This window comes from Microtus oregoni, unplaced genomic scaffold (assembly GCF_018167655.1).
Source record: "Microtus oregoni isolate MIOR12 unplaced genomic scaffold, Mior012 000113F_000, whole genome shotgun sequence".
NCBI classification, from domain to species: Eukaryota; Metazoa; Chordata; class Mammalia; order Rodentia; family Cricetidae; genus Microtus; species Microtus oregoni.
In genome coordinates, this window is record NW_024544739.1 from 159,168 (window position 1) to 183,628 (window position 24,461).

Here is a 24,461-nt window from a genome sequence, read left to right on the forward strand (position 1 = left end):
TGGATTGAAACTTTGGAAGCTTTCCTGTTTTTACATGTATTTGCTAACATAGTGAAAAACTGAGAGCCACAACTCCTATTCTGAACAGATGAAAGTTACCAACACTTTCATGACTTAACAAAGAACTGAAATGAAAAGGCCAATTACTACCCCAAATCTAGTTATAGTCACAATCTGTATATGTAGAGAGTAGGTCCTGGTAGAGTAGCCTGTGCTAAAACAAAACAAAACAAAACAAAATTTTATCAGTGAATAAAAATAAGTCAGCATTTTACATTTGTCAATGAGAGAATAGTATAAACACTGATACAAATAGCAATTATAATGAGGAAAAAAAAGGTGAGGTTGTCTGTATGGCTAGTTTGCAGAAGGGTTTTGTTTATGGGACAGAGAACTGTAAGTTAATGGGGCCCCTAACGTTTTAAAAATATGGCAGTGGTTGCACTTGTTCCGGTCTTATCTAGGCAGCCATATTCTTCCGGTATAATGGATGAAACTTCCCTCAGCTCCTTGTCAGATGTGTTGTCAGTTGTTTTCTGGGTCTTAGTCATTCTGACTCGGGTAAGACAAGAGCTCAAAGTAGATTTAACTTCCCTTTCTCTAATTGCTGAGGATGTTTTTAAACTATTTCTTGGTCATTTTTTATGTGTTTGTGTATTTTGCCTGTATGCATAGCTGTGGGCAATGTGTGTGTGTGTGTGTGTGTGTGTGTGTGTGTGTGTGTGTGTGTATACAATGCTCATGGAAGCCAGAAGAGGGCATTGGAGCTGTGAGCTGCTATGTGGGTGCTAGGAAGAGGTCCCAGGTCCTCTGCAAGACCAGGCAACGATCGTAGCCAGCGAGTCATTTCTACAAGCACTTCTTTGTTGTTCTTTTATTTCTTCATTTGAGAATTTTGTATTCAGATTGTCAGTGCAAACACCACAGATCTTATCTTAAAAGAAATAAAATAGTTTATTCGGGAGCCATTTTGAGGGACTGTGGTCTGGGAAACCATCTTGACATTGCCCCAAATTCCATGTTCCAATGTGGAATCAGCTTCATGAAGTTTACATAACAAATAAAGTCATAAGTCAAGACAAGTTTAAAGCACATTTGAGGGCACATCAAAGAGGCAGGTACATTAAAATAGGGGAAGCTTTTCTATAGACCCACGATGCTACCTGAGCTTTTGGGTTGATGAAAGTCAATGGTCTGAGATGTTAATAGATTCCAAGAGGTTTTTATCATTAGTCACAGGGTGTTAATTCTAACAGAGAAGTAGACAAGGAATGGTTGTTCTGGAGGACCAGACCCAGTCCAAAGTAAAGTCACTAGCCTTTGGGCAGGCAACATTCCAATCTACCCGCAGTATTGAAATTCCAGTCATTAGTGGAGCTGATCTATTGGGAGCTCACCAAGGCCAGCTGGACTGGGTCTGAAAAAGCATGGGATAAAACTGGACTCTCTGAACATGGCGAACAATGAGGGCTGATGAGAAGCCAAGAACAATGGCACGGGATTTTGAACCTACGTAATGTGCTGGCTTTGTGGGAGCCTAGCCAGTTTGGATGTTCACCTTCCTAGAAATGGACGGAGAGGGGAGGACCTAGGACTTACCACAGGGCAGGGAACCCTGACTGCTCTTTGGACTGGAGAGGGAGGGGGAGAGGAGTGGGAAGAGGGGGAGAAGGGTGGGAGGAGGGGGAGAAGGGTGGGAGGAGGGAGAGGGAAATGGGAGGCTGGGAGGAGGTGGAAACTTGTTTTTTTTTCTCTCCTTTTCTCAATAAAAAAATGGAAAAAAAAAGAAAGTCCAGTCATTAATTAGTCTCTGAAGACACAGATTCTTTTCAAGAGCTTTTCATTCACAGTTTCTCCTATTGCCCAAGCATCATATTTTGTGCCTTCAGAGTTCACATATCAAATATTGCAAGGTTCCTCATAGCTAAGAAGGCTGTTTCAAAGATCTGTAATAAATGAGATGAGAGAGAGAGAGTCTCAGGAGAGAGACAGCTGGATCATATTAAAACAATTTAGCATCATGATCTAGATCTAAATTGATTATTATTTTTTTGGTTTTGGTTTTTTGAGATAGGGTTACTCTGTAGCTTTTGGGGCCCATTCTAGAAGTAGCTCTTGTAGACCCCTCTGTAGCTGAGATATCATTTACATGTAACATAGATTACTATATCTAAAATTAAGTAATCAAGAATATAGTTTGACTTAATGGAGTGAAGGTACATAATGAAAAATATCTCTAATATAACCAAAACCTACCTAATTTAAACCAGATTGACTATATAGTTCCTGTATGTTTATACATACTTGTAGTCTATGTGTTATCATATTTAAATGGTTAGAAATGAGACTTTGGAAGGAGTCCCTGTAGCATTGTCTCTCTTTTTTATTAGTAAAATACACATATTGTTTAATTAAATTTTTAATCCTCAATAGTTGCATTTTATGACATTTTAGGTACTAATTAAATAAAAAATTCAGTACTTAAGGTATAAATTATCATGGCTGTTGTTATTATTAGATAACTTTTATATAATTTGGGTGATAATTAACTCAAATCATTGTGTATCTCTAGCTGGAGGAAATTGTATTAAAATTTAATTTAAAAGCTACATTTTGTTTAATTCAAATTATACTGAACAATGAAAATAAATTATTGTATATTTATAAAGATAATGAAAAAAGTTAATCTTTAAAAATCTTAGTTTTGAATAAGCATGGGTTTGAGGTAAGTGAATTTTCACAATGAAAAGGTATGATGAAATGAGAGACATAGTATGTTTATTTGTAAGTTCATTAAATCCAAGATTACTATCATTCACAAATATACCAGATAGAGCATTAGCTTTCCTAAACATTTAAAAAAAAATCTAAAAGCCAAAATATTTAAGAAACATAAACAGTGAGAGAAATGTTTAGTTACTCTGGGTATTCAATTTTCAATGGCATTGATGATGTATATCATTTAATATTTTCAGAGTCCATAGAAATCATGAATGTGCTCTCAGTTGATGTGAGACAGTTCATCTCCTGCTAGGAGTGAATAAGACATACCTAGATACAGTCCTGATCTTTAAATAGGAATGGAGTCTTTGATGTGATGTCTTTTTTTATCTTTTAGTTGAAGAATCATTCTTTTTATCCTTTGAAGAAATTCTGTAACTAATTTTAATTTAATTTTAACTCAAAAATCTATTACAATATTACACATTATTTGGAAAAAATCCCACATTGGTTTATTTGTTTTGTTTCAAAGATGTAGTGGTCATTAAACATTACCTAATGGACCATGTTGTTGAACCAGAATAGGGATGAAGATGAAGGACATAGCATTGTGACTAGAATTGTATAATTATGTATGTCTTGTCCTTGAAAGCTGATTGTTATATATTTTAATTTAAAAAGCTCATATTAAGTGTACCAAGGAAGATCTAAGATCATTACCCATTTCTTTTTTTTTTTTGCCTATGTGGTGACATGGATTAAATATATTATTTTGTCTTTTTCTTTTTGTTCCTTAAAATTTGAGTTTACTATGAGCCAAAATGAAGATGGGCCAGGTTACCTAGAGTTTACATAAGCACTTACTTATAAGCCAATTGGGCAATAAGCACATTATGTAAAAACAAACAAACATAGCCACATATAGAAGGATAGTTTATATACACAATCATACATAAATAAATTCTAGCAAACCAATATCTTGTTTGTATTATATTTTCTATCATCCTCATTGTAAAAAGGAAGCTTAGCATACAGATCTTGAATAAACATATGTATATTCATTTATATGTAACACAATCTTAAAAAAACTTATATTTAACAGTTTTGTAGTAAAATATTTTGAAGAAAGTATATGAATTTTATGTTACCCATAACATAAAGAAGTATTCAGCAGTATATTTAGAATTTGTTTTGAAAGGAAATTCTTAACAAAATCTATATATTTAACATCATAAGATTATGAAATATTTGATGTTTCCAAAAATAATAGGTTTTATGATGTTTAGAATATTCAGATTGATAAAATAGTATGTATTCATCTGGCCTTCATATAAGATAACAATATAAAACTTGAATCTTCCATGTGTATTTTAATTGGGAATGCCAAAAATAATTTCAACATATAGCAAAATTCAATTTAAAACAAGAACTGAAGTGGCCATTATTTGTTAAAAATATTTCAACACAATGTATAAAAGTAGTTAAAAATATACAAATAAACAATTATAGACACATGACATGATTACATGAAATTAGGTGTACCCAGTTTATACCAAAAAGTAGAAAATTTATTTCTTTAAATGCCAGGGTGACTTAATAACAAAAAAAATCAAAAGATGAAGATTTTCATATAGACTTAACATACTTTAACCCTCACTCACTTCCCCTCTCCTTCTTGCTCTCCCTATTTTCCTTCCTCTTCTCCTTCTCCCTCTCTTTTATTTGAAGTTTCCAGGAAGAAGATGGGGCCCCCCAACAACAACTCTACCTGGCTGATATGACGTCATGATACTGATAGCACTACTACAAGACCTGTTTTGGATACCACCTGCACAAGACAATCCCAACTTGGTTAGCTGAAATGGTGCACATCTTGTACAACATTCTGGCCAGACCAGCACAAAATACTCAGAGACTATTTGCAATTTTAAAAGACATTGATCTTGAAATTTAACCATCATTTTACTTTCACAGGATCCCCCAGAGAGAACGTCACCCCCAGGACAGCTGGAAGTAATTCTAGAGGACAACGCCCCTCTCCCAGTAAAGTTTACCCCTGGGTTTAGGGACATCATTTAGGGGTTGGGAGGTTGGGGGAGGAATTTTATAAGCTCAGTGGTCATTCTGAAAAAAAAAAGAGGGAAAATGATGGGATAATAGATTTATAATTGTGAGTTACTGCTTTTAGACAAATATATTGGTATCGATTCTTGTATATTGAAACAAAGTTAAATTATATTGACTATTATATGCATGCATGTTTCTATCTCTGTTTAAAACATTTTTTATGTATTGACATATATTGTATTGATAAATATATATTGTATATATTTACCATATTGCAGTGTACATTTCTACCTCTGATTAAGATACTTATATAATGTTTGTGTATTGATATATATTTACCATATTGCAATGTATATTTGTACAGTGTTTATATTTGGAGGTCATTATCCTCATTTGTTACACAGTTGCTTATTGTCATAGTCTTTAAGTTAGATAGATATTGAGAATTATATAGATAAATAGTCATCTAAGTTTGTCATTTATAATTAGACTAATCAGGTTCTCTAGATATATAGAGATTATACTCAGTATAGATAGATAATCTTCGACCTCTTCAAAGAGCTGTAGAAAATGGCCTTTAATCTAAATCAGAGTTTCATGATAGTGAGAAACTATTGCTCCTGGCAACACCGCTCTATTCCCGAGAGAATGTTGAGCACCAAAGACTCTCCACCTGGAGCCTTTCTATTTGGCTGAACTGGCCTTTGGGCAAAGAAATGCCCATACCTCAACCACTGACAGAGATACAGAGCGTGCATCAATGGATAAAACAGGACTGTCATATCCTGCCAAGACAGGGTAAGATAGTTTTGAAAAGTTCCTTGCCTTTGAAAATGGTATGTCAGTTATGTTAGGCCTTAGCCAAAATTGGTTGACTCAACATTGCAAACGAGACTTTGGGTGATTGCCCAGGTAGTCAGTTGTCTCTGTCAATTGTTGCACATTTTGGATATATCTCGTTTGTTCAGTAGTGTTTATTCCCTTCTCAGATCTTTGACGGAGTTGAAGATTATATAATTGTAGTTACTCTCTACATTATTTGGACTCCTTGAGATAGAATGTTTAGCAAAGCTTTTGTTCTCAATATTGTTATATTTATTATTTGTTGTTATTGTATATAGTTGTATTTGGTTTGGTTCTGTCTTATTTAGACAAAAAGGGGAGATGTAGGGATAAGTCCTGCCCCTTGGGGGCGTGTTCGCCTCGGGCTAATGTCTGCCTATAAATTTGGTGAGCTTGCTCCCAGCCATCACTTCTGCTTTCCTGGTCTCCGCGGGAACGGTGGTTCTGTAAGTCTATTTCTACATTAAAAATATATATATATATTTACAATCGGTCTGCATTCGTTTACGCCGTTACAGACAATGGCACTGAGTTTTGATTCTACTGCATGGACTTGCCTTGTGGGAGACTAGTCTGTTTGGATGCTCACCTTCCTAGACCTGGATGGACCTTGGACTTCCCACAGAGCAGGGAACCCTGACTGCTCTTAGGACTGGAGAGGGACGGGGAAGAGGGAGTGGGGGCAGTGGGAGGGAAAAGGCGGAGGGGAGGAGGTGTAAATTTTTAATGAATAAATTTTAAAAAAGAAAAAATATCAGGGCAGGGGCCATGCTTTTAAAAAGACAAAGCAGGTATTAGAATAGTTGGGAGGGATTTGAAGGACGAAAGGCAAGAGAGAAATGGCGTAGCTGCATTTGTCTTTTTGAAAAATATAATAATTATATAATGATTTGTAAAAGACAGTACAGACTCTATGGCTCATACTTCGGGGAGACAGTTGTGTTCCGAGTAGTCATTAAGTTTAATTCTCTACTGAAAACAGGATGACGACAGCAACCTCCACATGGACTTCCATCATGGCAGCTTCCAACCTCAGGGCAGAAAATTATGGCGTTTCCCCTGCAGACCGGCATAAGGTAATAGGAGTTTTACCTACCATTGGCGTTTGCTGAAGCTGTTTTTCCTTCATTTGGGTCTTCTGTAGATGACCACCACCCCTCAAGCAGTAATCTCTGGTGGTCGCTGTCTGTTGCAGAACAAGCTGGTTGTGGGGGAAGATGATCACAGCCATTGCAACCACCACAGCAGCTGTAGTTGGCCTTGTGTGTCTGGAGTTGTACAAGGTGGTTCAGGGACACCAACAACTGGAGTCTTACAAAAACAGGTTTATCAACTTGGCTTTGCACTTTTTCAGCTCCTCTGCACCTCTGTCACCAGCCTATCACCAGGTACGGGGCCTACAGGTGTAGGATATGTTGGGGTTCCCATTCAGAGAAGCTGAGTACCTGGGTTGACTGTCTGTCCGTCTGTCCCCATTAAGGCAAACATTTAGTGGACAGATGTGAGGGACGGTAAATGGGGGAAGGAGAAAGCCAGGTCTTCGTGGTGTGTGTCCTTTTCTTTGCAAAGTTTCCACCTGCTGCCTGATCATCATTTAGATGAGGCCACAAGAATGTTTTTGACAAAAGAGCTGTGGTTAATACATGGTAAGACTGTTTGGGGTAGCCCCTTTCTTAGCACTTATCTTTGTCCTCCAGTATTATGATCAAGAGTGGGCATTGTGGGATCGCTTTAATGTACAGGGACTGCAACCTAGTAGTGAGGAGATGACCCTCAAGCAGTTCCTAGGTGACTTTAAGGTAGGGATCCTTCCTTCTTGATCTCCCTGTATGCGGGGACTTGTACATTTGATTTAGAACTGTCCATCTCAGAGTCACCACTCCCTTGTCTCCTGACCTCTGTAGACTGAGGCTGGAGATCAACATGCTGTCCCGGGTTGTGTCCTTGCTCTATTTCTTCTTTATGCCAGCCTCCAAGCTCAAGGAATGGTTGGATCAGCTGTGAGTTACTCTCTCTGGGCTGGTGGGAGCGGAAGCCTTGTGTGGGATTCTCAGTTTCCCACTGTGCTACTCATAGTTCACTTTCTTTTTCTGTAATCTGCCACCAGCTTTGCCTTCATATTTGCTTTCTTCCCACCTAACTCTTTATTCCCTGATTTCAGGATGACAGAGATTGTGAGCCATGTATCAAAGCGAAAACTGAGCCATCATGTAAAGACCCTAGTGTTTGAGCTGTGCTGCAACAATGAGCGTGGAGAGGACATCGAGGTTCCTTATATACGATGCATCATCCACTGACCACTGACTGTTTTTTCAATTCCCTTATTCCCTATGTCAGAACGCTTCCAGTTATGATGAATCCTGAGTCCAGACCTCCCTGTTTCTAAGACCATTTTGATGCAGCTTTTTACATTGTTTAGAACTGAAATTCTTACTGATAAATTTTCAGTCTCTAAGTAGTGTCTCCTCCTCTCCTGTCAAGGGCGTGCGTGCTGGAGTCCTGGGAAGGAGTGGAATCCTCATTGTAAACTGCCTAAGTTATGGTGACAGTGTCTGGCTGCACAGAAGCAGCATGGACATTGTCCAGCATTCAGATCCAATACTGAGGATTAAGCTTCAACTGTCCTCATAAATTGTGTTATGCTTGTAGCAATAAGGGCGGCCGGGCTGCATCCCTGGTACCTGACCGCCCGCACGGCTAGCTTTACCCGAAATAATTACATGGAAACTGTATTCTTTTAAACCCTGTCTGGCCCATTAGTTCCAGCCTCTTATTGGCTAGCTCTTATATATTGATCTAACCCATTTCTGATAATTTGTGTAGCCCACGAAGTGGCTTACCAGGAAAGATCTTAACCAGCGTCTGTGTCTGGTGGGAGAATCATGGCGACTCTCTGACTCAGCTTCTTTCTCCCAGCATTCTGTTCTGTTTACTCTGCCTATCTAAATTCTACCCTATCAGAGAGCCAAGCAGTTTCTTTATTAATTAACCAATGAAAGCAACAGATAGACAGATGACCCACCTCCATCATATGCTGACATTCCTTTTGGTGTTTCTGCTTAGGGAGAAGTGAGGGCTGGGACAGGAAGACCATAGTGAGGTCAGTCCCCACCCAACATTAGTACCCTTTCTTTTCCCCGACCCCGCACCAGGCACAGTGATGTTCAAAGGAAGCAAGACTATAGGCCTGGCTGCTCTGCGTTGGGACCCTATGTCCTATCTTTATCCTGTACCTGAACTCTTGTTTTCCTGCCCATTGATCATCTGAAATAAAGGGATATAGGGTTGTTATTAGGAATAAGGGCGTAAGGCTTGACACACATATTATTATTGAATATGTATTTGCCTGGCTGAGGTTTTGTCAGTTTGTTCTTGTCTGTGCCTAGGAAGTCCTCTAATGTGCCTCTTTTAGTTGGGAGAGCACTTGACAGTTAGGGTACTCGATGGACCATGGGTGTGTCTCTTGTAAGCCACACATTAACCCCAACCCTGGCAATTGCTGTTTCCTACTTGAATCAGAACAGTTAATGTGCATTTCTTTATCTCTATTCTCCTTGTGACTCGGGGTTATTGAGTTGGGATGTTTGATGCTCTTCTAGTGTCCACTTTGGTGAAAAGCGTCCGTTCCCAACCTGCTGTGATTTCAGGTGCCTTGCTTCCTCATCTGTATATTGCATTCCTTTTTCTTCTTGCAGTGCTGGCCTCTTCCTGTTCCTGGATGGCTGTTGTCTATATTTATCTTGGAATATGTTATGAAGACTTACATTGATTGAAAAGACAGCTTTGCTCAGTGCAGTTATATGGTTGGCAGTTAGGTCCTCTTGGTGTGGAACCATACCATTGGTTGCATCTTTTCCAGGCTGTTAGGAGTTTAGTCTTGAAGCAATTCTGAAGAAAATACCTGTGTGAGTTACCTCTGGCAACTTTCAGTACTCTCTCTTCATCCAGTAGTCCCCACATTTTTCAGTTTTTCTCTTTAATTAAAAATTTCCCTACAATCCATTTCAATTGTGTGTCCTCCTCCTGCAAACACCTCCCTACCTCATAGCTTTTAAAACGGTTACTTCTCTGTGAGATAATAGTATAGGGGTATCATTCCCTTCCCCCTTCCCCTGCCTTCCTCTAAACCCTCCAGTAAATTCCTCCTTGTTCTCTGAAATTCACAGCCATGTTTTTCATTAAATATTGTTATAGACACATGTTTATGTGTATGCATATATATGTGTCTATATATATAAATAAAATCATATGTCTAGGTTTGTATATATTCATGTATACAGCCTGCTCGGTCTGTGTAATATTACATGTATGTTTTCTTCAGATTAAAATTGTTTATCCACTTAATATTGGATAAACAATTGGTATGCTCAGCCTAGGGAAGGACTATCTCTCCTATTCTCAAGCATTCCTCAGTTGCCTGTAGTTCTTTGTCTAGGGTTAAGGACTCTTCTGTCCACATTGGCATGTCTCTTATTCTTGTTCATCCATGTTGTCAAGATGGCTCTGCAGTTAAGAGCATGAGAGCACACCATTCTAGTAAAGAACCCAAATTTGATGCCTAGTTTCCTTTGTCTTGTCACTTCCCTACAAGTGTATGCTTTTGTTAAAGTGTTGTAAATACCACATCGAGTTATCCTTTGCGGTCCTTCTTAACTGCTTTAGATTGTATATGGTCCTGATCTTGTTTAATCAAACACAATGCACAGCAGAAAGGTGTAAACTGGGACAAACAGCAGTGAAAGGGAAAACACAATATATAGAAGAAAGGCTAGGCAGCTGGCTCCGTTCTTCAAGTGTTTGCCACACCAGTGTGAAGACAGTTTCAGATCCCCAGCACACACGTAAATGCCAGTGTCTCAATTCCAGCATTGGATATAAGGGATCTTTGGGGCAAGGTGGGTAGGCAGACAGGCTGAGTCTGCCACGTTCATATGGGACACCCTGCACCATGTTAGAAAGTGAATCATGAATGAGGAAGATACCCAGTGTCAATCTTTTGGAGTTTTCCTTCAAGCTCCTTTAGGACTGATTTTATAGATAAACATTGCTTAAACTTGGTCTTTCTTTGTGAATGTTTCATTTTCTCTAAAAATTATGATTGAAAGGATTGTTGGGCATAGTAGTCTGGGCTGGCACCACACCTCTGGTCTCTTACAGTCTTAGCGCATGCGTCCAGGTCCATCTGGCTTTTAGAGTCTCTGTTGAGAAGCCGGCTGTAGCCCTAATAGGTCTGCTTTTGTGTTTTCTCCTTGCAGCTTTAATATTCTTTCTCTGTTACCTACATGTACTGTTTTTGACTGTTAACGTAGCATGAGGACTTTCCTTTCGGGTCCAGTGTCTTTGGTGTTCTGAATGCTTCTCGCGCCTTTAATGGGCGACTCTCCCTATGGGTCAGGGCAAGTTTCTTCTATGCTTTTGTTGAAATTACTTTCTGTGCCTTTGAATTGTGATTCTTCCCCTTCCTCTATTCATATTTTTCTTAGGTTTGGTCCTTTCATAGTGTGCCAGACGTCCTGCCTATTTTGTGCCTGTTTTTTTTTTTACTCCTTTCTCTTTTTTTCCTCTTTTTTTCTATTACTTTATAAATAATACCAATCAAAATTCCCACTTCCTTCCCTCCTCCTACTTCCTTCCTACTCCCCCCCACACACCCTCCCCCTCCACACCTCTCCAGTCCTAAGAGAGGGCAAGGCACCCTGCCCTGTGGGAAGTCCAAGGCCCTCCCCCGCTCCATCCAGGCTTAGGAAGGTGTGCATCCAAAAAGAATAGGATCCCAAGAAACAGTACATTCAGTAGAGACAAATCCCAGTGCCATTATCATTGGCCCCCTCAGTCTACCCCAGTTGTCAACCACATTCGGAGGGTCCAGTTCGATTCCATGCTCGTTCATTCCCAATCCAGCTGGAGTTGGTGAGCTCCCATTAGTTCAGGCACACTGTCTCAGTGGGTGGACCAACAACTACTTCGTGATCCTGACTTCCTTGCTCATATTCTCCCTCCTTCCGTTCTTCAACTGGGCCTTGGGAGCTCAGTCCAGTGCTCCGATGTGGGTCTCTATCTCTCTCTCCATCCGTCGCTGGAGGAAGGTTCTAGGGTGATATTCCAGATAGTCACCAGCCTGACTACGGGACAAGGCCAGTTCAGGCACAGTCTCCTCCACTGCCCAGGGTCTTTTCTGAAACTGATTTGTCCATTTCTTAGGTCTTCTCTGTACCCAAGATGCTCCTCTATCTCCCGTATTCTGTTGGCAAGGCCTACCTCTGAATTTCCTGTTCAGGTTCCTAAATTTTTTGTTCCAGTTTTACCTCAAGATGGGTTTTCTTAGTGATTCTATTTCTACTTTCACATCTTGAATATTTTTCCTCTCTCGTGTCTCTCTGTGTTTGTGGTTTTATAGGCTTGATGTGTGGATCTTTTTTCATATCCTCTTTAAGGGCCTTAAGCATATTCCCTTATGTATTGGTAGTCTTGTCTTCTTTTTTTTTTTTCCTTCACCCAGACTGCATTTTTCGGCAACTCATGCAGATCTGTTTCTGGGTTCTAATGGAGAGGTACTGACTGTCCTGTCTTACATTGATTGCTTTTATTATGGCGTCTAGGCCTCTGAGTTTCAGATACTTCCAGATTTACAAGTCTTTGTTAGAATGTCTTTCTCTTTTGTTGCTTTTACCATATCTCAATCTTACGAGGGGGAGGTAGCTGTGGTCACCTTTAGGAATGCCTCCGATTCCTTACAGGAGTGACCACTGACAGTATCCAGTAGGATGTATTTCTAGGATTTGGAGACTGACACCAAGGAATGGGTATGGGCTGGCGGGTGAGTGGTCTGCAGTAATGGGTACATTTGTGATGGTAAAAGATTTCACTCTGTACAGGAACTTCCAGAGAGTGCTGGCCCAGGCAAGGAGGAGTAGCCTTTTCACTGTTGAATGGGAGTCCTCCACACAATGAAGTTTCCTTCTGGGTATGACTCAGAGATGCCCTGGCTAGACTCCAGAAACTGCAGGAGCTTCTCAGTTTTTCTCTGGATCACAAAGTCTTGGAGGTTCTCAGAACCTTCCACTTTTTGACTGACTCCCCCCAAGTTGTAAGAGCATTGGGACTGCCCATTGGGCTAATTTTCTTCTCCCCCAAAACCTGGTAGACACCTCGGGCAGTAGGATACTACAGTCTACCAGTCCTGCCTTATCGTTCCAAATTTTGACGAAATGTTTTAAAGGGACTCTAAAAGCTCTCTCTTATTGAGTTGTAAGCCCTCCAAACTCATTCAGTTATTCACCCAAATCTGACCAAAGTACTCAGATAATCGCCATCCTTATCCTTAGTTTCAAACTTCCCATTTTGAGGTTGATGCAGAACTAGACAACTTTCTTAAAGGTACAGCTGCTGTAAGGACAAGCCTTTAGAAGCTCAGGCATTGAGGGAGGAAGACACAGAGTAGGCAATGTCATCACACATTTGACTTTTCAATCTGAGGAAATAAAACAATTCTTTAGGGCATGCCAAAGGGGACAAAACTAAACCCTCTGGTGCTGGCATAACAGGGAAAATCCCACACCTACCATTAGGGTCTTTCTGTCATCCCTTTCTAGAGAGGGATGCTTTATTTCCCTTTTTACCTGACCCCAGATGTATTGCTTCTGTCTCTCTCTGATGTCTACCAACTAACTTTATTTTTCCCCTACAGCTTATACATGCAGGAAATGTTTCAAGCAGTATTAAAAGTATAATGTAGTTGCAGTCTGTTTTACAAGTCAATGACTACGCTGAATACAAATAATAGCAGCATGTTTTCCTTATCCTTTAGACTCTTTAATATAATAGGGAAAAAACAAGTTGTCTCAAGAACCCACATACATTCATACCCAAGTAACTTGATACAGATTAACAGTGTAAGCAAGCAAACTATTTTGTTTTCAGTTCCCTAACCACCCTGAGGCTACAAAGAAAGTACCAATTACCTTATTTTTTATCTCAAAGGAAATGTTACAAAGAAGTCCTTAAAGGTTCGAAGTCTGAGCTTTTATTAATGGAAAATGATGGGTCATCTCCACCTTGGCCCCTCAGGTTACCCACTCATCAGAACAGGGAACAAGGAATTCATCATCTCCCTTTCGGTCACCAAGCCATCCTAGCAAGAAAGGCACATTAGCCATCAGTAGCTAGGTTGCCATTATCCCTTCCTGTTCCCTAATCTAGAGGGACCTTAAAATCCTCAGTAAGCTATCAAAGTATGCTTTAAATTATTTTCCAAGACTTTGTTTTTTAACATAAAAGCCATTAACAAAAAATGTTAACCTTAAGTCCTTCTTTATAGCTATATTTCAGCTATGATGCACTGCAAAACCTGTGAAGACATCTTCCAACATTAAGATTAAAAGAACCCGAGCTCGCTGGGCTTCTGGGACTCATTTGATTTTCTTAATCAGTAACCTAAGCCACAGTCTGTATGGCTCCCCAGGAATACTAGCTGTGTGTCATTTTTTTTGTTCTAATTTTGTATCCTCTCAGCCCCTGTTTTATCAAGAATGGGAACGACATCCCATCTTGCTTTTACCTCTCTTAGTTTTCCTAGTTAGCGAACCTCCCATCACTGTCCCTCGCTGTATTTACTAAGGACTGTCAATCATCAAAATCCTATTTAAACTATCATTATTATTGTATAAGAGTCATTGCTTCAGCTAAACAGTACAGCTCAGGAGGAAATCATCTCTATGATAATCCATGGGTAAAAATGCCCAGTAAAATGGGGTATTTCCATGAGATAATCATGCCACATTTAAGGCAGTGGGAATCTTTCCACACCCATTCACGCCATGCTAGATAGGAGAGAAAAAAGGTAGCAACAAACGTAAACGTACATCAGATGCAAGAGATGGCCTGACCAAAATTCACCCTTCAGAGATTTGCTTCCTGGGAGGCTGATGTCCTGAAGTCAGTTGCAACCTGCTTCTCCTCTGACATGGCCACCTGCCAAAAGGCAAAGAGTCTGAGGACCCTCCCTATGTTAGCTCCCTACTTTTACCCCCACCCACTCTCCTTTCATTTTAATCATTTAAAATCATTTAATCTCCAGGTCGTTTTAAGCCTTCTCTCCTTTTCCACTGAGCTCCAGGTTATAAGTTTACCAGCAGGCCCAGAGCCCAAACTTAACACAGCTCACAGCTGGGAAGGAAGGAGATAAAATCTGAAGAGTCCTAATGCTGCTGTTTCTACTGGATCTCCAAGCCTGCATCCCTAACTGAGATAGGATCATCATTTTGTTCTTGGGACATCTTCCCTTAACCCTTTGGTCTGCCTTTATTATTAGTGCTGCACCAAGTCTGCGTACTCATTTTGACATCTACTGTCTACTCTTTAGTTACTTGTTAGGCTTTTCAGGCCATCTGCCTCCATCTTTCCCTCCAAAGCCTTTGCCCTGGGTCAGGATGGCCCTCTAACTCTGTGTCATGGAGAAGGAGAGCAATAAAACACTGGGCAGGAGTGGGGAATGGAGGATGGGGGCTGGGGGCTTTAGACATAATTTACTTGAAAACTGCTGAGAGGGTAAACGGGAGTTCTGAGATATCCTCAGATGGAAGAACATGGATTCCAGGAGTCTCAAACTTCATAACATGCTGGGTGTGCCTTGAAGTTAGAGAGGCAGGGGACTGATGTACCTGTCACTGATTTCATTAGTATGTGGAAAACATGAGCTTTTCCTAAGGTAAGGGATGCCGGGTGGGGCTGGAGTTGGGGCAGCACAGCTGGGATGCTGAACCTTACAAAAGCATGGTATGGGACTGCCTCCTGCTAGTGCTCTTGAGTGTGGCCAAGATTTAGTGTCCTTCCTTTCAGCTGAGCAAAGGAGGGAGGGAGTTAGTTTCCTCCTCCTGCAGGGCAGTCTGTCACCCACTTATGACCGACCCCTGGAAATATGGATGGCTACCAGTGTTATTCATGTGAACAATCTCAGGACAGTGGAACTGCTAACAGGCAATGCTGCTTGTGGGGCCTTGGCTCCTGCTTCAGAGATCTTGTCCACTCTCCCCTTGGGTTCCTCGAGGCCCACCTACCAACCCTATCCCTTCCACCCAAAGCTCCTGACAGAAGGTCTGGGTAAGCACCACAAGCCTTCATCTCTCGGGAATGATACCATTCTCAATTCCAGACTACTTCACCACTAACCCTACAAAGACTTCGGGGAATTAGCTAGAAAAAACTCCCATACGGTGTGAGACACTTCCAGTGGGTTGGTTCCATAAGATTGCAGCCTCTGTGTCAGCATACATACAGGGATCCTTCCCCTGCCCTCATTACGTATGCACAGACACACAGACTCACAAACACACACACACACACTCTCTCTCACTCCTCTATTCTCTCCCATGTGTGTCTGTGTCTGTGTCTGTGGTGTCTGTGTATCTCCGTCTCCCTTTACTGCTCTCTCTCTCACACACACACATAAACACACAGATTTTGAGGCAGGATCAAGACATTCAATTTACACATGAAACACACACACACACACTAGAGAGAGAGAGAGAGAGAGAGAGAGAGAGAAAGAGAGAGAAAGATCTACCATTCTTCTTAACTCTTCCTGTTGTTGAGTCTTTGAAATGTAAATATCAAGGAACAAAGGATCTCAGAGTCCCCAGGTCAGTAGGAAGTGCCCAGTAAACAACACCTGCTAATTTCACAGATGAAGAGACAACTCCTTTACTTAAATTAATAAGATTATCATGGTTTCATGTTTTGTTACTATGATAACATATTCTGATATACTGGTCCATTTTCTTTCAAAAGGAAAAAAAATAATATTGATATTGTTTGAGAGTTTAAATATATTCTTTTTGGAAATTATTTACAGTGTAGTTTTATCCTATCTAGCTTGCATTTTCGTTGAAATCTCATGCAGTTTGCTCCCAACTCCCTTCCATAACACAAGTTGTTCCTGTACAAATCTCTTTGTTTCGCTATAACCTCAAGAGTTAGGCAGCAGAACAAAAGAGTGTTGCAGGTCCTTTTTAGCTGTGCCTGTTCTGTGGGTCCCTTTTACACCATTGGGCTGAAAGTTTCTCCCAGATATTGGCACTGTAGTCAGTTGCCAGGTTTGTACTTCTTGGTATAACCCAGAAAAGTTCAGAGCAGGAAGTATCAATGAAGAGATGCCCAAAAAAAGGAGCAAAATCTCTCCAACTCCAAAAATTTAGCTGCCAATTCCACTTTTCACTGCAAAGAGGACAGTGTGATAGGCTGTCTGGAGAAAAGGCCTGAAATTCTAGACAGAGAGTTGCCTCCAAAGTTCACGCCAGGATTAACTGGAAAGATTCCATGGCAACAGGTCCACAAGGGAGGAGGAGGAAGATAATTCCTAAGTAGGTCCAGGTGAGAAAGAGGAAATCTTTGGATAGCTAGAGGAATCATTGAGATCATTGCCCTTTATCTACATCTCTTTGTGAAAGGGTTTCTGATCAAGGAGTACCTTGGTGATGGGGGTCCCAGGAATGCCACAATGATCACACCATGCAACAGACCTCACACAACTGAGAAATGGCTAACTCTGAGTCGGGGTAGAGACAGTGGAAGACCAGAGAGCAAGCCTTATGGGGGTGTTGGGATATGGAGCATGCACCTAGGGAAAATTCAGGTAAGGCGGGGACAGTGGAAATGTGTCACATTGGCCCTCAGTGATGGGAAGGCATTGTTGCTGAGTCATTGAAGGCAGGGTAACGGGGTGGGTAACACCTGATTCTGGAATGTGGACAGTTCTCTAGTTAGCTAACACTTAGCATATATAATTCACACAAAGGAGAGAAGTCACAAAAAGTGATGGAGAATTCATGCAGAAACTTTCCAGAGAAAGATACACAGGTATCCCCTAGGAGAGATATATTTTCACTCATTTGAGTTAAAAATCTATTCAAAGACTTATGGAACCTTATTTGAGTTCATAGACATTGAAACAGTGCTGGAACACACCCATAAAACCCAATTACCAGGTGGTGGTGGCAGAGGCAGGTGGATCTCTGAGTTCCAGGCCAGCCTGCCCTACAAAAGACATTCCAGGACAGTAAAGGCTACACAGAGAAACCTGTCTCACAAGACCAAACCAAACGAACAGAACCCCATGAGTTAGAAGCATAGTAGTGCCACTGACTGTTTCATTGAATTCTAGAGAGCAATCTAATAATTTATGTACACAATCAGTGCCAATAATTTAGTGTTTACACTAGATGCTTTGAAAGTGGAGTAAAGCTCACAGGTTTTAAGACCATTTCAAACACTCTTTTCAATTCAAAGTGCTCAAAATATCCCAAGGTTCTCTGGATAATATTCCACATTGTATTATAGCTAGTGTTACAGCAGGTCACCGCATAGGCTCAGTGTCTGTTGTTTTCTTCCAACCAATGCTTTAGAGGTATGTCTGACTTACAGTCAGTCATTCAAATGTGATTGGGCAAGTCTGTATTGTGCAACATAAATTATAATGAGGAAAGCATTCTGCGGGATTACGCTGATGAAAATGGAAGAGCTAATTTAAGTTCTGGGTATAAACCTTTAGAAGCCTGGAGCTAACCACAACCTATGGTTCCTGGAGGTTCCCAGAGGAAACATTTGCAGGGGATCCTGTGCACAGAGTCTTCATTTTTGTTTTAAGCTTGTTTATTATAACCACACAGGGGTACTTCAAACCTCCTTAGCTTAAAATCTGCCAGTTGAGTGAATGGGCAAATGTCATGCACCACTCACTCCCCTCAGCACATCCCGGTCCCCTCGTTACACCTTTTGTATCAGTCCAGTCACTTTATATGCATGGAGTCTTGAAGTGTTAGTACATTCAACTACTTGGCCTCTATAGCTTGTTCCCGTGCCCATTCCATTTCTGATGCTTAACCGGACCCTGAAAATACAGCTTTGGTCTGTAATGCTTTTGTACAAAACCTTTCATTTTATAAAACAATTTGATGTTTAAAGACAGATAATATTCAAAAGAGAAGCAGAATGTGACTTCACATGAATGAACAGACGTAAAAGCTTTATTTTGTCAAAAGGTGTTATAAAGCTCTCACGGCGTAGTTCGTAGGCGTGGAGTAAGATGATGAAAAGAAGGAAGTCTCAGCTTTCCACAGTGGGGAGGAGAACTGAAAAAGAGACTCGAAAGACAGCTTTACATTATCACACTTTACTTATGTATGATATACAGGGACCCTGCAAAACAGTTAGATGCATTTGGTCTACAAAGGAGTGCTTAGCATGCTCAAAGAGGCACAAGCTGGGTTTTTGTTTGTTTGTTTCTTTCTTTCTTTCTTTCTTTCTTTCGTTTCATTTTACCACAGGTGTAAGTTGTATGTGTTTCTCATAGATGTACCCATGGAAGAGCGATAGGTAAAACATAGTTTCCGCAGTGATGAAACTCTTGTCTGTTTAACAGTCTTAAAGATAGGCGCAAGCTGTTCTAAGCATTCTCCTTCATTACACATGACACATCTTTACACACCTCGTTTGCGGACCCAAATAGAAAGGAGCAGGGCCTTTATTATGAGAGGAGGGAAATCCTTATCTCAGGCTGTAAATTATAGCAAGAGGGAGTATTGACAGGCATCCCAGCAGAAGCCAGTGTCATGAGATTGCCACAGGGTCTTACCGAGATGCTGTAGCTATGCTGTTTTGTTCACTGGTGATGTCAGTTGGTAGAAAGGAGCTGTGGCTACTGTTGCTGCTGCTGTTGCTGCTGCTGCTGCTGCTACAGCTGCACTTCCTCCTGCTGCTGCTGCACAGGTGCGGTGCTGAAAGGGGATGTCCCCAGGCTGTAAATAGCTTAGCTGGCTCTTGGAGGACAGCTGTGCAGCCCTAGTCCAGTCCTCTCTGTATATGAATGTGCACTGGTACTTGTTCCCTGGCATCAAGTTGTATAGTTTTCTTGAAGAGGCATCTGCAGGCAACAAAGTGCCCAATCTCTGAGGCACTTTAGCTCTCCGGTGAGGCCGATACTTATAGTTCGGGTATTTCTTTCTGTGTAGGGTCTTCAGTCTCTGTGCCTCTTGGAAAAATGGCGTTTTTTCGGCTTCTGTAAGGCGTTTCCACTGGTATCCCAGTTGCTTGCTGATCTCTGTGTTTTGCATGCTGGGGTTCTCCAGTGCCAACTTGCGCCTCTGACCACGAGACCACAGCATAAATGCATTCATGGGGCACTTGACATGGCCTTCTATGCCCTCTTTATGACTGCCATCCGTGCCAAAGGATATCTTTTCTCCAGAGCCGATGATATCCTGAGGCTGTAAGCAAGGACTGCAGTAATCATGATTCAACATGCTGAACATTGTGGATGAGTTATATTGTAACCAAAGAGAGAGAGAGAGAGAGAGAGAGAGAGAGAGAGAGAGAGAGAGAACACTAGGTGTAGGAGCAGTAGGGGTGGGGAGAAAAAAGCCAAAAGTTAAAGTGTAAGAGCTGAAAGTTACTATCCAATATGTGTTTGTCACAAAGATTTTGTTATTTAAAGTCTGTAACAAAATATCCATGTCTCCACCCTCAGCAGCTCCCTTAGACTAGCCCCACCTATTGTGCCATGTCAGCACCTGTAGAACCACCCATTATCGAGCAAACCACTCCATTACGGGGACTGTTAGATGCTGTACTTCTACACTCCCACACAACACCCCCCACCCACACACATACCAGGTGCACTGTTCTCCTATAAAGCTGGCTTAGCACCTGGGTTTCAAACATCAATCACCTTCTTATTACAAAGATAAGGTAAAAGTACTCTAAATCAGAGCCCCCATTTTCTTATTAGGTCATTTTTAGTTATCCATCTTTAGTAATATAATTCAAATGTGTTTTTGGTAAAAGATTCCTTAACTGTTAGTGATGGTTAACTTTTTATTTCCAAAGTGGTTAGAAAAGTGTGATTCTGAAAGGCTTTTATTTGGAAAGGGAAAGAAGTTCTCTATTGAGGTGATAGCCAGAAAGCACGAAAGTTGGAAACAGAAAGCATTTGGAGAGGTCAAAAAGCTCGAGAAAAGGTTTTTTCCAGGAGAAAGATCTATATGTAACTTGTGGCCACTCAAATAAGATTATGGGAGGCCCTGACTGCCTGGCTCCACTGTGAGCCAGGATACACTCTTGTGACCTTCTGTCTGTTTTCTCTGTGCACAGCTCTGAAGGAACAGCACTTGTCTAGAGTCAACAAAGCAATTTCAGGTGTGGCTGTTGTAATCTTAAGCATTAATCTTGCACACTCTGCTCTGAGGGCTTCTGTGTCAACACAAGGCAAGGAGGAGACAAAACCTGGTAACCAAGTGATGACTGCCACTTTCTCCCCTGAAAAGCCAATGAGATTCCAGAGATTCCCACCTAAAATGCAGGAAGGCTGTCATCCAGAGAATCCCAGGCTTTTGGGGGCACTACAGTAATCTTTTCAGTGTTTATTGACTAGAGGTAATGATGTTGCGGTAGTCACAGTGGAAGAAAGTGCAGTGGGTCTGTGCTGCCAAAGGAGTGAGACTGTGGCACAGGCCAAATGAAGAGTTTCCTTGGCCATGGCTTCCATAGGTGTTCTCCAGTGAGTGAATGAGTGAGTGTGTGAATGAATGAGTGATTCTCTCAGACTCTCTTTCTTCTTCCCCTCTGTGTGTGTTTGTATGTGTGAACACAGTATCTTTGAGTCTGCCCACAGTGTCTATCTCTGTGTATATGTGTGTGTGTGTGTGTGTGTGTTTGCATATGTGTGTTTGATGTCTTCGTGTCATATAGCATTACAACTTGTTCACAGTGAAATCATACCTGTCCAGTGGGCACTGGATGCCTCTACTGACATAAAGAATCAAGACTTTAGGTATTGATGTCATGTTGGTGTAGGGATGGAGGTTCCTGCCTTAAGTGTGTGCTCACACACTTAGGTGCACACGTCTCATCTCCCATAATCCTTCACCATCATATACACCATAGTAGTCAGGGTCCTTAGTTTAATCACACCATAGTCTTTTCTTCTCTGTGAGTTGTGTTCAGTACCCACACTGAATTGGTGAGGTATTTGGAATTGAAATTGGTATCATTCCTAAGAGACTCCTGCCTTTGAAAGGAACATACCATTCCTTAATGGCATAGAGAGGAAATACTCCCCTAAATTGCCTCTAAACCTGAGAAGGGTGACCTAATTCTGTAGCTCTATGTTTGATTTCAAAGGGATACATGAATTACTCTTCTCATATTGCTTGCAGCAACACACCTCTCCTTCCTCAGTTGCCTTGACCCTATCACATCAATCATCAATCCAAAAGATGTTCTGGAACTTAACTTCAAGTAATCTGTAAGAGGCATTATTTTTCAATTGAGTTTCCCTTTTTCCAGATGATGCTAGCCTGTGTCAAGTTAACAAAAACTAACCAACTTCTACAACGACTACAAAAACAGTTACCACTGCCATACCAGCAATTCCTCCCAGTAAAAATGGAGTAAAAGCATTTAGACAAAGAAATTTCCAAGACAGAGGTACTATAAATGAAAAGTTAATAAATAATTAATTTAAAAAATAGGGCAGCTCTGGTGTACTTTGGAGGCAGAGGCAGATGGATCTATGAGTTCAAGACCAGTCTGGTCTACAGAGGGAGTTCCAGGACTGCCAGGGCTATTATACAGAGAAGCCCTGTCTTGAAAAGCAAAACAAACAAACAAAAAAAAAAACAAAAAAAGGAAGAAGCAGAGCTGCTCTCAGTGACTGCTGCCAGAAACACCATATTTATGTACCAACTATAAAAGGCAAAGTTGAATGACCTAAACACCAAACCTAAACAAAATTTTTTTTTGTTTTTTAAAATTTTTATTTAAATGCGAAGTTTCATACAATAGTACTTCTAGAATATTATGTATTGTTGTGTCATGCAATAGCTTGGGTAGGCACAGACAACTGCTTTGTGAAATAATTTCCCTTAAGAAAATTGCCACATCAAAGCCTGTGTGCTTTAGAAGGAGAAGTAACTACATTGATCGGTTAATTTTATTTAGTGGAGAATTTTAGTGTTTATACAAATTTTGACACTGTACTAGGCCAGTGGGAAATCAGCAGTGGAATCAGCTGGGTGGAAGCCACTGCTGGGCGGAATTCAACTAAGCTATCCATGGCTCATAGAACAGAATCTAGAAAAAGCCATACACTAAAGTTGGGAGCTAACAACAACAAAAAAGGGTCATTTAAAAGTAATTCAGAACACAGATCTGACTAGATGCAAGGAACCAAAGCAACAGATCAGACTACAAGAAATCAACAATTAGGTTAGTAATCTCATTTTCTTCTTCTTCTTCTTCTTCTTCTTCTTCTTCTTCTTCTTCTTCTTCTTCTTCTCCTCCTCCTCCATCTCCTCCTCCTTCTCCTCCTCCTCCTCCTTCTCCTCCTTCTCCTTCTCCTCCTCCTCCTCCTCCTCCTCCATCTCCTCCTCCTCCTCCTCCTCCTCCTCCTCCTCCTCCTTCTCCTTCTCCTCCTCCTTCTCCTCCTTCTCCTTCTCTTCTTCTTCTCCTCCTTCTCCTTCTCCTCCTCCTTCTCCTTCTCCTTCTCCTCCTTCTCCTTCTCCTCCTCTTCTTCTTCTCCTCCTTGTCCTTGTCCTTCTCCTCCTCCTCTTCTTCTTCTCCTCCTTCTCCTTGTCCTTCTCCTCCTCCTCCACCTCGTCCTTCTTCTTCTTCTTCTTCTTTTTTTGCAGGGGGTGTGTTTATCAAGACTGGACTTATCTGTAGCTTTGGAGCTTGTCCTGGAACTCACTCTAGACCAGGTTTGCCCAAACTCACAGAGATTCACCTTCCTCTGCCTTCTTAGTGCTGGGATTAAAGGCTGTGCCACCACTGTCTGGCTTAATCTCATTTTCTTACATTTCCTTTTGGATATTCTTTCTTCTTTCCCATTCAGTTACTCCCTTTCTGTTATGGTTGACTATTTTGTTTATTTTTTTTTCTAATATGGTCTCACCAAGAAGCCTAGGTAACTTGAAACTCCCTGTATCAACCATAGTAGCCCTGAATTTATGTAGATTCAGTCTCCAAATCCTAATTCTGGCTTTTAAAGTTTGTGAAACAATGCCCAGAATTGTAGCTATTTATTTGCCAGAAAGTCCCTTATTTTATATCTTCACCCAGAACTCCCTGTTGATACAATAGTCATTTCTTACCTATATAGTACAAGATTGTATTCCATCCCCTATTCCAATTATATATGGTTTTACTGTTTTTCCTGCTTATACTCTCTTTTCTTCCTTTACTTTTCCATTGGTTTCATTTTCCAACTTCTGTTTTCTTTCTTTACACCCATTCTTCATACTGTTACATACCCCAAAGTTTCAAGGTAGTCCTAGTTTATGATACTTGGTCATATATTTTTCCTGTTGTTTTAAGTCTACTGTAAATATGAACTCAAAAAAAATCAGTCCCTTTTTTGCCTTTGTCTTACGTATTTGTGCGGTTATGAGCGTGACTCTTTACTACTTCCCAAGTAACAACTTGATACCACCAGTCTCACTGTAATACTTTTTTAAGTTATTTTCCTTTCCAATCAAACTAATATATTATTATATATAGTGTCATTAAAACTTTTATTCATTAATAGTATTATTACTTAACAAGTATCTTATTCATAGTAATCTTCTAATTTATTATTTGAGTTATTGATAGTGATATTTGCTACAGACAGCATTCAACTCACAGAAGTAGATTAGTTATAGAACCTGTTATCTGGAACATCAATTAACTGAAGAAGATGCCACAACAACTGAATCATAACAGCAATAGAAACTACAAAAAAATTATGGAACTTCAGGCAAAACAATCCTGCACAATAAAAGAACTTCTGGAGGCATCACAAT

General features: G+C 40.7%; 1 protein-coding gene and 1 pseudogene across 1 annotated transcript; one reads left to right on the top strand and one right to left on the bottom strand.

The window, feature by feature from the left end:
* Window positions 1–486: 486 nt before the first annotated feature.
* LOC121443766 lies at window positions 487–7,928 on the top strand (annotated as a pseudogene).
* An 11,343-nt stretch (window positions 7,929–19,271) lies between these two features.
* On the bottom strand, window positions 19,272–19,934 carry LOC121443759 (sex-determining region Y protein-like). Its single transcript, XM_041645557.1, has one exon. The coding sequence runs from the start codon at window positions 19,932–19,934 to the stop codon at window positions 19,272–19,274; it is 663 nt and encodes a 220-aa protein (XP_041501491.1).
* Window positions 19,935–24,461: the final 4,527 nt, after the last annotated feature.